General features: G+C 48.8%; 2 protein-coding genes across 3 annotated transcripts; both read right to left on the reverse strand.

Annotated features, from left to right (window-relative positions):
- Nucleotides 1–977: 977 nt before the first annotated feature.
- On the reverse strand, nucleotides 978–2,548 carry LOC119796091. 2 transcript variants are annotated; one of them, XM_038304479.1, is made up of 9 exons: nucleotides 2,339–2,548; nucleotides 2,198–2,245; nucleotides 1,947–2,135; nucleotides 1,837–1,867; nucleotides 1,769–1,785; nucleotides 1,501–1,675; nucleotides 1,360–1,438; nucleotides 1,267–1,328; nucleotides 978–1,221 (listed from the first exon to the last, which is right to left on the reverse strand). In XM_038304479.1, exons 1-9 carry the CDS (start codon nucleotides 2,477–2,479, stop codon nucleotides 1,172–1,174), a joined length of 792 nt encoding a protein of 263 aa, XP_038160407.1. In that variant the 5' UTR covers nucleotides 2,480–2,548; the 3' UTR covers nucleotides 978–1,171. The 2 variants fall into 2 exon arrangements, 1 of the variants encoding a protein (XP_038160407.1); XR_005282417.1 differs by lacking the exons at nucleotides 978–1,221; nucleotides 1,267–1,328; nucleotides 1,360–1,438; nucleotides 1,501–1,675; nucleotides 1,769–1,785 and having other exon boundaries at nucleotides 1,845–1,898; nucleotides 1,947–2,548.
- A 5-nt stretch (nucleotides 2,549–2,553) lies between these two features.
- LOC119796092 (ras-related protein Rab-8B) lies at nucleotides 2,554–6,543 on the reverse strand. The gene is made up of 8 exons (XM_038304480.1): nucleotides 6,420–6,543; nucleotides 4,499–4,559; nucleotides 3,914–3,974; nucleotides 3,765–3,842; nucleotides 3,592–3,681; nucleotides 2,958–3,023; nucleotides 2,835–2,885; nucleotides 2,554–2,712 (listed from the first exon to the last, which is right to left on the reverse strand). The coding sequence occupies exons 1-8, from the start codon at nucleotides 6,541–6,543 to the stop codon at nucleotides 2,623–2,625; spliced, it is 621 nt and encodes a 206-aa protein (XP_038160408.1). The 3' UTR covers nucleotides 2,554–2,622.
- Nucleotides 6,544–14,658: the final 8,115 nt, after the last annotated feature.

A 14,658-nucleotide genomic window follows, 5' to 3' on the forward strand; every position in this document is an offset into this window, starting at 1 on the left:
AAGCGATCTGAGCGCGCTCAGTACAGGGATTAAAGCAAAAAAAATAAATCCTGAGCCTGAACTTTTTTGGCAAGAAACATTGAAAATACACACACACACACGTGTGTATTTCCAAGCCATGCCGGGGGTGTGTGGGGGCCTTGGATCAGGGATTGCATTAATGATTGAAGACGAAATTAGATTTTTGAAAATCCAATACCAAAAACGGCCAGAAGATGGCAGAAGTGCATCTATATCTACCGCCTGCATGAACCACATTTCTGATACCCAGTTTTGCTGCTCAGCGTGACAAACACTTGAGGGATTTTATTGACTTTTTTTTACCTACGGGAAATCGCTACGAACCAGAAATCTGGGGGGGGGCTGGAACCCTTTAATCCCCGTCAGTAGAAGCTTAGAGTTACCCTTGGGTGTCTGCTGAGGTGGACAGGAGGACTCGGCACTAAGGAGGAGCTCTCCTGTTTAGAACTCAGACATTTAGCTTGGTGCTCTTCCACCCGGACTAGTCTGGGTCTGGGACTAGTCCCAGAGACCTTCAGGACTTCAGAAAGAGGAAATCAGCTGTTCTGCTGCTCAGATGACAGTCTGACTGTCCAAGTAAGTTCACCCTAAGATGCTAAGAGGTTTTCCTAAACCCTTTAACTGCCTTGTGAACCTCCAGCCTGTATTTATGTTGATTAGGAAGCCATTTGCTTGGCCTGGCAGTTAAAGGGTTAATGTCATCTCGGGACCTTTGGCGGGTTCTTATGGTCCACGTCTGTCCAGACAGTACCAGGCTGAACAGGTTTAACCCCCGACGACTAGAGGTTCTGGGACCTAAACCAAACAGCACACCGGCTGGGATGCACGGAGGGGGAAGTGTCATGGTTGGGGGATGTTCCAGGATCTGTTCTATTAGGAGTTTGAAGAATGTCGGTGACAAAGTATCCAAGCTGAAGCAGAACTGGACTCAGACATTTATGGGAGCCAAAGGCCTCTCTAACTGGGCCTAGTCAAAGGCCACAGCTGTGGGTGAACTGGCTGAAACTGGAGGAACTCCAGTTCAGTCCAAACTTCTCTCTCAACTTACTTCAAAAAGAAGACATGACTAGATATCTGGAGGCAGGGTGACCTAACCAAGTAAAGCATTCTGGGAACAGTTCCTACTAAATCACTTAATTGGTGGGGCGCACTAACTTCTTCTGTGGAACCTCTGGGGGAGAACCTCCAGGGTTCTGGAACCTCTGGGGGAGAACCTCTGGAGGAGAACCTCCAGGGTTCTGGAACCTCCTGGGTTCTGGAACCTCTGGAGGAGAACCTCCAGGGTTCTGGAACCTCTGGGGGAGAACCTCTGGAGGAGAACCTCCAGGGTTCTGGAACCTCCTGGGTTCTGGAACCTCTGGGGGAGAACCTCCAGGGTTCTGGAACCTCTGGGGGAGAACCTCCAGGGTTCTGGAACCTCCGGGGGAGAACCTCCAGGGTTCTGGAACTTCCTGGGTTCTGGGACCTCTGGGGGAGAACCTCCAGGGTTCTGGAACCTCCGGGGGAGAACCTCCAGGGTTCTGGAACCTCCAGGTTTCTGGAACCTCAAGGGTTCTGGAACCTCTGGGGGAGAACCTCCAGGGTTCTGGAACCTCTGGGGGAGAACCTCCAGGGTTCTGGAACCTCTAGGGGAGAACCTCCAGGGTTCTGGAACCTCTGGGGGAGAAGCTCCAGGGTTCTGGAACCTCCAGGGTTCTGGAACCTCTAGGGGAGAACCTCCAGGGTTCTGGAACCTCTAGGGGAGAACCTCCAGGGTTCTGGAACCTCCAGGTTTCTGGAACCTCAAGGGTTCTGGAACCTCCAGGGTTCTGGAACCTCTAGGGGAGAACCTCCAGGGTTCTGGAACCTCCTGGGGAGAACCTCCAGGGTTCTGGAACCTCCAGGTTTCTGGAACCTCAAGGGTTCTGGAACCTCTGGGGGAGAACCTCCAGGGTTCTGGAACCTCTGGGGGAGAACCTCCAGGGTTCTGGAACCTCTAGGGGAGAACCTCCAGGGTTCTGGAACCTCTGGGGGAGAAGCTCCAGGGTTCTGGAACCTCCAGGGTTCTGGAACCTCTGGGGGAGAACCTCCAGGGTTCTGGAACCTCTAGGGGAGAACCTCCAGGGTTCTGGAACCTCTGGGGGAGAAGCTCCAGGGTTCTGGAACCTCCAGGGTTCTGGAACCTCTAGGGGAGAACCTCCAGGGTTCTGGAACCTCTAGGGGAGAACCTCCAGGGTTCTGGAACCTCTATGGGAGAACCTCCAGGGTTCTGGAACCTCTAGGGGAGATCCTCCAGGGTTCTGGAACCTCTATGGGAGAACCTCCAGGGTTCTGGAACCTCTAGGGGAGAACCTCCAGGGTTCTGGAACCTCCAGGGTTCTGGAACCTCCTGGCGACTCTCTCCTCCCAAATGTTCTGCAGCTGAATTAAAAGAAAATAATTGTAGAAAAAGATGAACTGAGCGCGCTCTGTTGACCATCCGTGAAGCCCGACTGATGAGACCAGTTCTGCTACCGAAGAGCTTCTGTTGGATCAAGACCCTCCCCCTTCGGAACCGAAGGAGGAGCCAATTAAGTCTCTTCAAGAGTCCAGAGATGATTGGTCGGCAGCAGGAGGCTCCGCCTACAGCAGCAGGCATCTGAACAGGCTCTTCTTGGAGCGAGACTCTGTGATCTTCACCTGCCCTCCTCCACCTGCAGGGCCGCTGTCATTCTGGAGAGCAAAAATACAGAAGCTGATCCAGATCCTGAACAGAACATCTAGAACTATGGATCTAACCAATCTTTTATTAGGTATTAGATCTAAACTTAAACCAGGAAACGGGTCCAACTCACCATCTTCCTGTTGAGTCGGCTCATGATGTCTCTGGCGAGTGTGAGGAAGCCCTGAGGAGACCTCCAGAAAGTTACCCTGATGTTCTACCGCAGTCCCAGCGGCTGCGTAGGAACCAGACTCACCTCCTCAACGTTGATGCTGGACTTGGCGCTGGTCTCCAGGAACTTGATCCCGTAGTCAATGGCCAGCTGGAGGAGAGCAGAACCAAACATTAGAGATGATGGTGGAACGTCATCTGATCCGGTCCAGGACACGCCGTCCACTTACCTCCGTCATGTTATCAGATTCCATGGCTGTGTCCGAACGTCCGCTCCAATCGCTCTATAGGGCGCTATATAGTGGTTACGCCATTTTTAAATGAGTGTCCAAACATCTAGTCGCACCTTGAAAACTAGTGATCCTACCTGGTCACTAGACCAGCAGGATCCCAGGTTGCTTTGTGGGAGCTCTCCTCGCAAAGCATCATAGGATTTGTTGTAGCAGCGGTAAATAATAAAGATGGTGCAGGCACCGTGCGGGGAGGCAGAGTTACGTGACCAACTGGGAGCCAAAAGCAGTGATCATCTGTCTGAACGGTCAGTTAACGAGTTCACTATAAAGTTCACTATAGCTTTATAGTGATGGAGGGATGTAGAGCGGACGGTCAGACTCGGCCCAGCGCAGTACGTAATGGAACCCAACATGTAATCACTTCCTGTAATAAGTTCCTGGTCATGTGATCGATCTGTGGTCATGTGATCAGGAAGCTCCTCCCACCTTCTCTCCTCTCTCCTTGGAAACTTGTCTCTTGTCGTTCATGTCGCACTTGTTTCCCAGAATCATCTTCTCCACATCTGCCGACGCGTGCTGGAAAACAAACAAGTCTCCTGATTGGTCAGGCTGTTGATGACATCATCTGAAGGTAATGACGTGGCCGTGGCGGTGCCTACCTCCTCTATGTTGCGTATCCAGTTCCGTATGTTGTCGAAGGATCTCTCGTTAGTGATGTCATAAACCAGCATGATGCCCTGCCACAAAACAAACAGGAAGTGACTTCTAAGTACTGACCAATGGTGAAAGGTGAGGGGGCGTGGCCTACCATGGCACCTCTGTAATAGGCAGTTGTGATGGTTCTGAAGCGCTCCTGACCCGCCGTGTCCCTGCAGACAGAAACCAAACCTAAGATTAACTGAATGAGTAAAAAATATTTTATTTAGGGTTCAGTAACGGCGACTTGAGGAAGAACTCGTCCAAAATCAAAATGGATCCTTTAAAAGAAAAGTCGCTCATATTCAGAATCCAAACTTCTGAAAGTTCTTTAAATGTGAAATGATTCCATCCTGTTCAATAAATGATCAGTGTTTTTAATTCAGAGTAATTTTCATGTGAATGTGCTTTACTGGAGGCATCCATGTTTGTCAAAGAACACTACTGCCACCTACTGGTTAGTGACATAACGGTGCGGTATCGGCTGTTGATCAAGTCCCAGTGCTGGGAGGGGTTACTATATTTGGGCAAAAATGGCCGCTCCCAGACTCAGTGATCACAACGAAAATTATTTTTAGTTTTTTACTGATTAAAGCTAAATTCATTAAATCCCTGCAAACGTTTTGGTTTCAGGTGTAAATAATGATCGATTGATTATTTCTTTAACCAAGCAGAACTATTCCTGAGCGGCTCTCACCAGATCTGGAGTTTGATCCTCTTCTCGTCCAGCTCCACCGTCCGGATCTTAAAATCAATCCCTGAAACATAAGAGAGAAATCTGAGTGGTTGTGGTTCAGCCTCCGTCCTGCAGGGGGCAGCCTCTGATTGAACAGTAGGAACTTTGATCTAACTGGTCTTTTTATACTGGGAGAAATGGGAGTGGAGGTTCTGTTCAGGAAAACCGCTGCTTCTTCTGTGGTTCTGTGATGAAAAAAATCCCCTCTTTGTTATTTTTAAAGGACGAATGTGAACAAGCATCACTTCCTCCCTCTGATGACGAGCTTCCTGTTTCCTGTTGACCCCTCCCCCTCCGCACCGCAGCTCACATGACTGAACCTGACGGACAGTCAGAAGCACCTCTGACAGGAAACAGAGACCAAGGCAGAACCAATCAGCTCCCAGCAGAGCGGCGGCCTCGTTCTCAGCGCCATCATTGATCTGTGATGTCACAGCCCTCCTGTACCTTAGAACTAACAGAACCAGACTGACCCAGTCAGCTGAATCCCTCGCTGGTCTGATCCAGTTTGAGTCAGACGGGTTTGTTCTGCTCCGCTCTGACTTCGCCTCTCTGAGCAGGAAATGAAACTCTGAGCTGTTTCCTGTCTCCGTCTGAACGGCGCCTTCCTGAAGCGCTTCTCATCTGTAGGTTATAGTTCTACGGTTCAGACCCATTTGAAACATCTCAGACTTTGACTAGGCCGCTCCCAAACATTTCAGAAGGGGATTCTATGGACCAGCTGAAGGTCTCAAACCAGCATCACTCCACCTCCACCATGTCTGACTGTAGGGAGAAAGTTCTGGTTCTGAAACGGTTGATTTGGTCTCATCACCAAAGACACTTTTTAGGATCATCTGGATTATTTTCTGCTTCTTCAATAATTAACCCTTTATGCTACGGTTAGAAGCTGACGTTCTAGAATAAGCTCCACCCTAAGGAGAACCGAATGGTACCAGATTAGAAGCATGAAGCAGGACTGGCGCTGATCCAAAACCAGTCCAGATCTGCCCAGAACCCTGACCCAAACTCAGGTAACAAGGCCTGCAGAACTCCTGGGTTCTTCTAGAACCTCCTGGCTCAGATGTTCCCAGGGTGGACAATGGTTCTGATGGTGGTTCTATGGTTCTGATGGTGGTTCTATGGTTCTGATGGTGGTTCTATGGAGTCCAAAGCCTGAGAAATGAAGCAGAACCTTTGGTTCTGTTCACTTCATCATCCTGGTTCATGGGATCCACCTGCCTACTTCCAGCTGTCAGACAGGTTCTGTTTAACTGGTTCTGACAGCGATCCAGATCTGGATGGTTGGAAGACAGTTTTTCCTTCTGATGAATAAAATCAATATTTAAAAGCAGCAGGCCTGATGGATCTATTAATGGTTCTATTGATGGTTCTATTAATGGTTCTATTAACGGTTCTATTGATGTTTCTATTGATGTGTCTATTTATGGCTGGCTGTGATGTTTTTCGGACCCATCCGTCTCTTTGACATTAATTAAATTCTATTCAGTTTATTTCTATAGCTCTAATTCCTATCATGTCATCTCAGGTCACTTTATAGATCCAGATCAAACAGATCATCCAGTCAGATTGATTCAAAGTTTTCTATCTAAGGAAAACCAGCTGATTGCATCGACTCATTGACTCTTCAGCAATCCCTCACACTAAGCATGCTTGTAGCGACATCAGGATCCGGTCTGAATAATCGGTTCTGGCTGGAGGTTCGGCCCTCATTTGGTTCTGCTGCAGCAAACCGAATCCGGTTCGGAAAATCTTCCAGAACCATCTGCTCTATGCATCCCGTTCAGAACCACGGGAAGTGACGTCACTGAGGAGAACAGCATCTTCTGACCAGGACAGGTGGGACACAGGTAAGCGGGTGCATCTGTGGCGCGTCACTCACCGATGGTGGAGATGAAGGTGGTGTTGAAGGCGTCCTCACTGAAGCGGAACAGCAGGCAGGTCTTCCCCACGCCGCTGTCTCCTATCAGCAGCAGCTTGAACAGGTAGTCGTAGGTCTTCGCCATGTTGGGGGTCCGGCTCTGGTCCAGGAAGCTCTGCTGGAGCCGCCCTGCTGCTGCTGCTGCTGCTGCTGCGATGGACCGACAGAGAAGCAGGAAACCGCTCAGCGTTCAGCAGCGGATCCGCTTCCTGTTCCCTCCTTAGCAAACAGTCCCTTCATCCTCCAGCAGGGGGCTCCCTTCCCTCAGCTCTTCACTCATCAGGCTGCAGCTCAGTATCTGCTGGAGGTTCTGCTCCCTGCTGATGGGTCATTAGGTCAGGACTAAGATATAGACAGACTTTACTGTCATTTGATCAAATTGACAAAGTTTTAACAAAATAAAAAGAAAAGTAGAAAATAAATTCTATTCAGTGTATTTCTATAGCTCCAATTCACATCATGTCATCTCAGGTCACTTTACAGTTCACCAGATCATCCAGTCAGATTGATTCAAAGTTTTCTATCTAAGGAAAACCAGCTGATTGCATCGACTCATTGACTCTTCAGCAATCCCTCACACTAAGCATGCTTGTAGCGACAGTGGAGAGGAAAAACTCCCTTTGAACAGGAAGAAACCTCCAGCAGAACCAGGCTCAGTGTGAGCGGCCATCTGCTGAGGCCCACTGGGGTTCAAGGAGACAGAAGCAGACATAGAAAAAGAAGCATAGATACAAAAGGCAACTGTCAACCAGCTCCACAGGCGGCCCCGTCCAGGAAACACACAGCCAGGCAGACGAGCTCCGAGCCAGCTCCCATGTCAGAGGATGAAGAGAGCACATCCAGTTAGTCACAGTCAGAGAAACAGGACTACACTGGAAAACAGGCCAAGCTCCAACATCTAGAAACAAAGGTGTTGATGGCAGCAGCACAGCTGATATTTCTCTCCAGGATGGAGTCACAGCCAAACAGGAACAGACCAGATGAAGCTACTATGAGAAAAAGCAGAGAGAGCAGAACGTTAGAGATTGAACTAACAGATTCTGCAGTGGGAGAATAGAGATAGAATGAAGCAGAATGATGAAAAAGGGGTCCCTATGTCCTCCAGCAGTCTAAGCCTATAGCAGCAGAACTATAGAGATAGATCAGGATAACCTGAGCCACTCTAACTAGAAGCTTTATCAAAAAGGAAAGTTTTAAGCCTAGCCTTAAAAGTAGACAGGGTGTCTGCCTCACGGACTAAAACTGGTAGTTGGTTCCACAGGAGAGGAGCCTGAGAACTAAAAGATCTGCCTCCCAGTCTACTTTTAGAAATTCTAGGAACCACTAGTAAACCTGCAGATTGAGAGCGAAGTGCCACGGTTGCTAGGTTACCAGGGACTCTGAAGCGCGAAGAGCAATCTGCAGAGATAATGACATCTATCAGAAATGATGGGGCTCCATCTATGGTTGGACGCTCTGCTGGGTTGGTTGCTCTGTTCAAGCTGAAACTTTCCCGTTTATTCCGCCCAGCTGGAGGAGGCAGGAGCACACCGCACTGATCAGCTGCTGCACGCCGACGTCAGGCGGCCGAGCCGCGGCAGATTCTTAGAAAGAATTTTGGGACTTTTGCCAAAATTAAAGAGTTTCTGAAAGTCAACAACCCATTCTGCTGTATGTTACATCTTCACATCCACATAGTTTGTTCTCAGTATTTTCCCTTTTTTTATCTGTTTCCTGTTGAATTTTAATCCATCTGCCAGTTTCTCTGCCAACGCCCAGCGACCTTTATCATCCTGAAATAGAGGACTTCCCTTCTCCTTCCTCCTGCTTTCAAGTCATCTTAGACTTTGATTTTATTTGCCTTTTTTTTACACAAGTGTAAAACAAAAAGAAATTTAGTTTGGAAACAGCTCTCTGGACAATTTCATCTTTTTTTAAAGTGCAGTGATATAAACATGACTGTAAATTTATAGTTCTAATGTTTGTTGTTTTTTATCTCTAATGGACTGTGTTTATCAACTGGTTTATTTAGATGTTTTGACTGAACAGCCTTTGTCTGGAGATGTTGGCTGCTCTATAGTTAGAGTGAGTGAGCGAGTGAGTGAGCGAGTGAGCGAGTGAGCGAGTGAGCGAGTGAGCGAGTGAGCGAGTGAGTGAGCGAGCGAGTGAGTGAGTGAGTGAGTGAGCGAGCGAGCGAGTGAGTGAGTGAGGGAGTGAGCGAGTGAGCGAGCGAGCGAGTGAGTGAGTGAGTGAGCGAGTGAGTGAGTGAGTGAGTGAGTGAGCGAGCGAGCGAGTGAGTGAGTGAGTGAGCGAGCGAGCGAGTGAGTGAGTGAGGGAGTGAGCGAGTGAGCGAGCGAGCGAGTGAGTGAGTGAGTGAGCGAGCGAGCGAGTGAGTGAGTGAGTGAGCGAGTGAGTGAGTGAGTGAGGGAGCGAGTGAGTGAGTGAGTGAGGGAGCGAGTGAGTGAGTGAGCGAGTGAGTGAGTGAGTGAGGGAGCGAGTGAGTGAGTGAGTGAGGGAGCGAGTGAGTGAGTGAGCGAGTGAGCGAGCGAGTGAGCGAGTGAGTGAGTGAGTGAGGGAGCGAGTGAGTGAGTGAGCGAGTGAGTGAGTGAGCGAGTGAGTGAGTGAGTGAGCGAGTGAGTGAGTGAGCGAGTGAGTGAGTGAGTGAGTGAGCGAGTGAGTGAGTGAGTGAGGGAGCGAGTGAGTGAGTGAGCGAGTGAGCGAGCGAGTGAGTGAGTGAGTGAGTGAGCGAGCGAGCGAGTGAGTGAGTGAGGGAGTGAGCGAGTGAGCGAGCGAGCGAGCGAGCGAGTGAGTGAGCGAGTGAGTGAGCGAGTGAGCGAGTGAGTGAGTGAGTGAGGGAGCGAGTGAGTTCTGGTTTTGAAACCTATTTTTTGACACAATTGATCATTTCCCCGTTTGTTGGACTGTTTATAAATAAAAAACAAATACTGCCATTTCTTGGTTTGGCTGGTAGAACTCAAGTCAAGTCAGCTTTTATTGTCACTTTCTTCATATGTACAAGACATACAAGGGAACAGAAATTACATTTACTCTCTAGAATATACAGACTGACATGAAGTGCGGGACATGACAGGCAACAGTGATAAGATAAATAAATCGGCATGCCATCAACCTCAAAAGTAGATCTTGGTTTAATAAAGATTGGGCAGCCCTGATCTAAAGTTTGATCAGGGGCAGTGATAGCCATGCTAACTATGTAGGGGTAGCAATAGCCATGCTAACTATGTAGGGGTAGTGATAGCCATGCTAACTATGTAGGGGTAGCAATAGCCATGCTAACTATGTAGGGGTAGCAATAGCCATGCTAACTATGTAGGGGTAGCAATAGCCATGCTAACTATGTAGGGGCAGCGATAGCCATGCTAACTATGTAGGGGTAGCGATAGCCATGCTAACTATGTAGGGGCAGCGATAGCCATGCTAACTATGTAGGGGTAGTGATAGCCATGCTAACTATGTAGGGGCAGTGATAGCCATGCTAACTATGTAGGGGTAGCAATAGCCATGCTAACTATGTAGGGGTAGCAATAGCCATGCTAACTATGTAGGGGCAGCGATAGCCATGCTAACTATGTAGGGGTAGCGATAGCCATGCTAACTATGTAGGGGCAGCGATAGCCATGCTAACTATGTAGGGGTAGTGATAGCCATGCTAACTATGTAGGGGTAGCAATAGCCATGCTAACTATGTAGGGGTAGCAATAGCCATGCTAACTATGTAGGGGCAGCGATAGCCATGCTAACTATGTAGGGGCAGCGATAGCCATGCTAACTATGTAGGGGCAGCGATAGCCATGCTAACTGTGTAGGGGCAGCGATAGCCATGCTAACTATGTAGGGGTAGCAATAGCCATGCTAACTATGTAGGGGCAGTGATAGCCATGCTAACTATGTAGGGGTAGTAATAGCCATGCTAACTATGTAGGGGTAGCAATAGCCATGCTAACTATGTAGGGGCAGCGATAGCCATGCTAACTATGTAGGGGCAGCGATAGCCATGCTAACTATGTAGGGGCAGGGATAGCCATGCTAACTATGTAGGGGTAGCGATAGCCATGCTAACTGTGTAGGGGCAGCGCTAGCCATGCTAACTATGTAGGGGTAGCAATAGCCATGCTAACTATGTAGGGGCAGCGATAGCCATGCTAACTATGTAGGGGCAGCGATAGCCATGCTAACTATGTAGGGGCAGCGATAGCCATGCTAACTGTGTAGGGGCAGCGATAGCCATGCTAACTATGTAGGGGTAGCAATAGCCATGCTAACTATGTAGGGGCAGTGATAGCCATGCTAACTATGTAGGGGTAGTAATAGCCATGCTAACTATGTAGGGGTAGCAATAGCCATGCTAACTATGTAGGGGCAGCGATAGCCATGCTAACTATGTAGGGGCAGCGATAGCCATGCTAACTATGTAGGGGCAGGGATAGCCATGCTAACTATGTAGGGGTAGCGATAGCCATGCTAACTGTGTAGGGGCAGCGCTAGCCATGCTAACTATGTAGGGGTAGCAATAGCCATGCTAACTATGTAGGGGCAGTGTTAGCCATGCTAACTATGTAGGGGCAGTGATAGCCATGCTAACTGTGTAGGGGTAGTAATAGCCATGCTAACTATGTAGGGGCAGTGATAGCCATGCTAACTGTGTAGGGGTAGTAATAGCCATGCTAACTATGTAGGGGCAGTGATAGCCATGCTAACTGTGTAGGGGTAGTAATAGCCATGCTAACTATGTAGGGGCAGTGATAGCCATGCTAACTATGTAGGGGCAGCGATAGCCATGCTAACTATGTAGGGGTAGCAATAGCCATGCTAACTATGTAGGGGCAGCGATAGCCATGCTAACTGTGTAGGGGCAGTGATAGCCATGCTTACTGTGTAGGGGCAGCGATAGCCATGCTAACTATGTAGGGGCAGCGATAGCCATGCTAACTGTGTAGGGGCAGCGATAGCCATGCTAACTATGTAGGGGTAGTAATAGCCATGCTAACTATGTAGGGGCAGTGATAGCCATGCTAACTATGTAGGGGTAGTAATAGCCATGCTAACTATGTAGGGGTAGTAATAGCCATGCTAACTATGTAGGGGTAGCGATAGCCATGCTAACTGTGTAGGGGCAGCGCTAGCCATGCTAACTATGTAGGGGTAGCAATAGCCATGCTAACTATGTAGGGGCAGTGTTAGCCATGCTAACTATGTAGGGGCAGTGATAGACATGCTAACTGTGTAGGGGTAGTAATAGCCATGCTAACTATGTAGGGGCAGTGATAGCCATGCTAACTGTGTAGGGGTAGTAATAGCCATGCTAACTATGTAGGGGCAGTGATAGCCATGCTAACTGTGTAGGGGTAGTAATAGCCATGCTAACTATGTAGGGGCAGTGATAGCCATGCTAACTATGTAGGGGCAGCGATAGCCATGCTAACTATGTAGGGGTAGCAATAGCCATGCTAACTATGTAGGGGCAGCGATAGCCATGCTAACTCTGTAGGGGCAGTGATAGCCATGCTTACTGTGTAGGGGCAGCGATAGCCATGCTAACTATGTAGGGGCAGCGATAGCCATGCTAACTGTGTAGGGGCAGCGATAGCCATGCTAACTATGTAGGGGTAGTAATAGCCATGCTAACTATGTAGGGGCAGTGATAGCCATGCTAACTATGTAGGGGTAGTAATAGCCATGCTAACTATGTAGGGGTAGTAATAGCCATGCTAACTATGTAGGGGCAGTGATAGCCATGCTAACTATGTAGGGGCAGTGATAGCCATGCTAACTGTGTAGGGGTAGTAATAGCCATGCTAACTATGTAGGGGCAGTGATAGCCATGCTAACTGTGTAGGGGTAGTAATAGCCATGCTAACTATGTAGGGGCAGTGATAGCCATGCTAACTGTGTAGGGGTAGTAATAGCCATGCTAACTATGTAGGGGCAGTGATAGCCATGCTAACTGTGTAGGGGTAGTAATAGCCATGCTAACTATGTAGGGGCAGTGATAGCCATGCTAACTATGTAGGGGTAGTGATAGCCATGCTAACTATGTAGGGGCAGCGATAGCCATGCTAACTATGTAGGGGCAGCGATAGCCATGCTAACTATGTAAGGGTAGTGATAGCCATGCTAACTATGTAGGGGCAGCGATAGCCATGCTAACTATGTAGGGGCAGTGATAGCCATGCTAACTATGTAGGGGCAGTGATAGCCATGCTAACTATGTAGGGGCAGCGATAGCCATGCTAACTATGTAGGGGCAGTGATAGCCATGCTAACTGTGTAACGGCGGCGATAGCCATGCTAACTATGTAGGGGCGGCGATAGCCATGCTAACTATGTAGGGGCAGTGATAGCCATGCTAACTATGTAGGGGCGGTGATAGCCATGCTAACTATGTAGGGGCAGCGATAGCCATGCTAACTATGTAGGGGCGGTGATAGCCATGCTAACTATGTAGGGGCAGTGATAGCCATGCTAACTATGTAGGGGTAGTAATAGCCATGCTAACTATGTAGGGGCAGCGATAGCCATGCTAACTATGTAGGGGCAGTGATAGCCATGCTAACTGTGTAGGGGCAGCGATAGCCATGCTAACTATGTAGGGGTAGTGATAGCCATGCTAACTGTGTAGGGGTAGTAATAGCCATGCTAACTATGTAGGGGCAGTGATAGCCATGCTAACTATGTAGGGGTAGCGATAGCCATGCTAACTATGTAGGGGCAGCGATAGCCATGCTAACTATGTAAGGGTAGCGATAGCCATGCTAACTATGTAGGGGCAGCGATAGCCATGCTAACTATGTAGGGGCAGCGATAGCCATGCTAACTATGTAAGGGTAGCGATAGCCATGCTAACTATGTAGGGGCAGCGATAGCCATGCTAACTATGTAGGGGCAGTGATAGCCATGCTAACTATGTAGGGGCAGTGATAGCCATGCTAACTATGTAGGGGTAGTGATAGCCATGCTAACTATGTAGGGCCAGTAATAGCCATGCTAACTATGTAGGGGCAGCAAAAGCCATGCTAACTATGTAGGGGCAGTGATAGCCATGCTAACTATGTAGGGGTAGTAATAGCCATGCTAACTGTGTAGGGGCAGCGATAGCCATGCTAACTATGTAGGGGTAGTGATAGCCATGCTAACTGTGTAGGGGTAGTAATAGCCATGCTAACTATGTAGGGGCAGTGATAGCCATGCTAACTATGTAGGGGTAGCGATAGCCATGCTAACTATGTAGGGGCAGCGATAGCCATGCTAGCTATGTAAGGGTAGCGATAGCCATGCTAACTATGTAGGGGCAGCGATAGCCATGCTAACTATGTAGGGGCAGCGATAGCCATGCTAACTATGTAAGGGTAGCGATAGCCATGCTAACTATGTAGGGGCAGCGATAGCCATGCTAACTATGTAGGGGCAGTGATAGCCATGCTAACTATGTAGGGGTAGTGATAGCCATGCTAACTATGTAGGGCCAGTAATAGCCATGCTAACTATGTAGGGGCAGCAAAAGCCATGCTAACTATGTAGGGGCAGCGATAGCCATGCTAACTGTGTAGGGGCAGCGATAGCCATGCTAACTATGTAGGGGCAGTGATAGCCATGCTAACTATGTAGGGGTAGTAATAGCCATGCTAACTATGTAGGGGCAGTAATAGCCATGCTAACTATGTAGGGGCAGCGATAGCCATGCTAACTGTGTAGGGGCAGCGATAGCCATGCTAACTATGTAGGGGCAGCGATAGCCATGCTAACTATGTAGGGGCAGCGATAGCCATGCTAACTATGTAGGGGCAGTGATAGCCATGCTAACTATGTAGGGGCAGCGATAGCCATGCTAACTGTGTAGGGGCAGCGATAGCCATGCTAACTGTGTAGGGGCAGCGATAGCCATGCTAACTGTGTAGGGGCAGCGATAGCCATGCTAACTATGTAGGGGCAGCGATAGCCATGCTAACTATGTAGGGGCAGCGATAGCCATGCTAACTATGTAGGGGTAGTAATAGCCATGGTAACTATGTAGGGGCAGTGATAGCCATGGTAACTATGTAGGAAAGGAAAGGACCTGCAGCCACCTGGCCCTTTCTGGAACCACTTTGACACCCCTGCATTAGGCTATGTATGCTTTCAAAAGAAACAATAATCAACAAAATCTACCATCCCCTTTTTTTATTACCAGAGACTACTGGCTGAAATAATGGGTGACTTCTAT

This window comes from Cyprinodon tularosa, unplaced genomic scaffold (genome assembly GCF_016077235.1).
Source record: "Cyprinodon tularosa strain WSP-4 unplaced genomic scaffold, ASM1607723v1 ctg534, whole genome shotgun sequence".
In the NCBI taxonomy this organism is placed as follows: domain Eukaryota; kingdom Metazoa; phylum Chordata; class Actinopteri; order Cyprinodontiformes; family Cyprinodontidae; genus Cyprinodon; species Cyprinodon tularosa.

What these genes read in the sequence shown, in the direction of transcription:
- LOC119796091 (XM_038304479.1), bottom strand. Translation starts at nt 2,479, where the DNA reads ATGGTCAACAGAGCGCGCTCAGTTCATCTTTTTCTACAATTATTTTCT. An exon ending in CTGGAGGTTCTCCCCTAGAG is followed by an intron (nt 2,246 to 2,338) that starts GTTCCAGAACCC and finishes TCTCCCATAGAG; the next exon opens with GTTCCAGAACCCTGGAGGTT. An exon ending in GAGGTTCCAGAACCCTGGAG is followed by an intron (nt 2,136 to 2,197) that starts GTTCTCCCCTAG and finishes TCTCCCCCAGAG; the next exon opens with GTTCCAGAACCCTGGAGGTT.
- LOC119796092 (XM_038304480.1), bottom strand. Translation starts at nt 6,543, where the DNA reads ATGGCGAAGACCTACGACTACCTGTTCAAGCTGCTGCTGATAGGAGAC. An exon ending in AGGATCAAACTCCAGATCTG is followed by an intron (nt 3,975 to 4,498) that starts GTGAGAGCCGCT and finishes TTCTGTCTGCAG; the next exon opens with GGACACGGCGGGTCAGGAGC. An exon ending in CCAAGGAGAGAGGAGAGAAG is followed by an intron (nt 3,024 to 3,591) that starts GTGGGAGGAGCT and finishes GCTCTCCTCCAG; the next exon opens with CTGGCCATTGACTACGGGAT.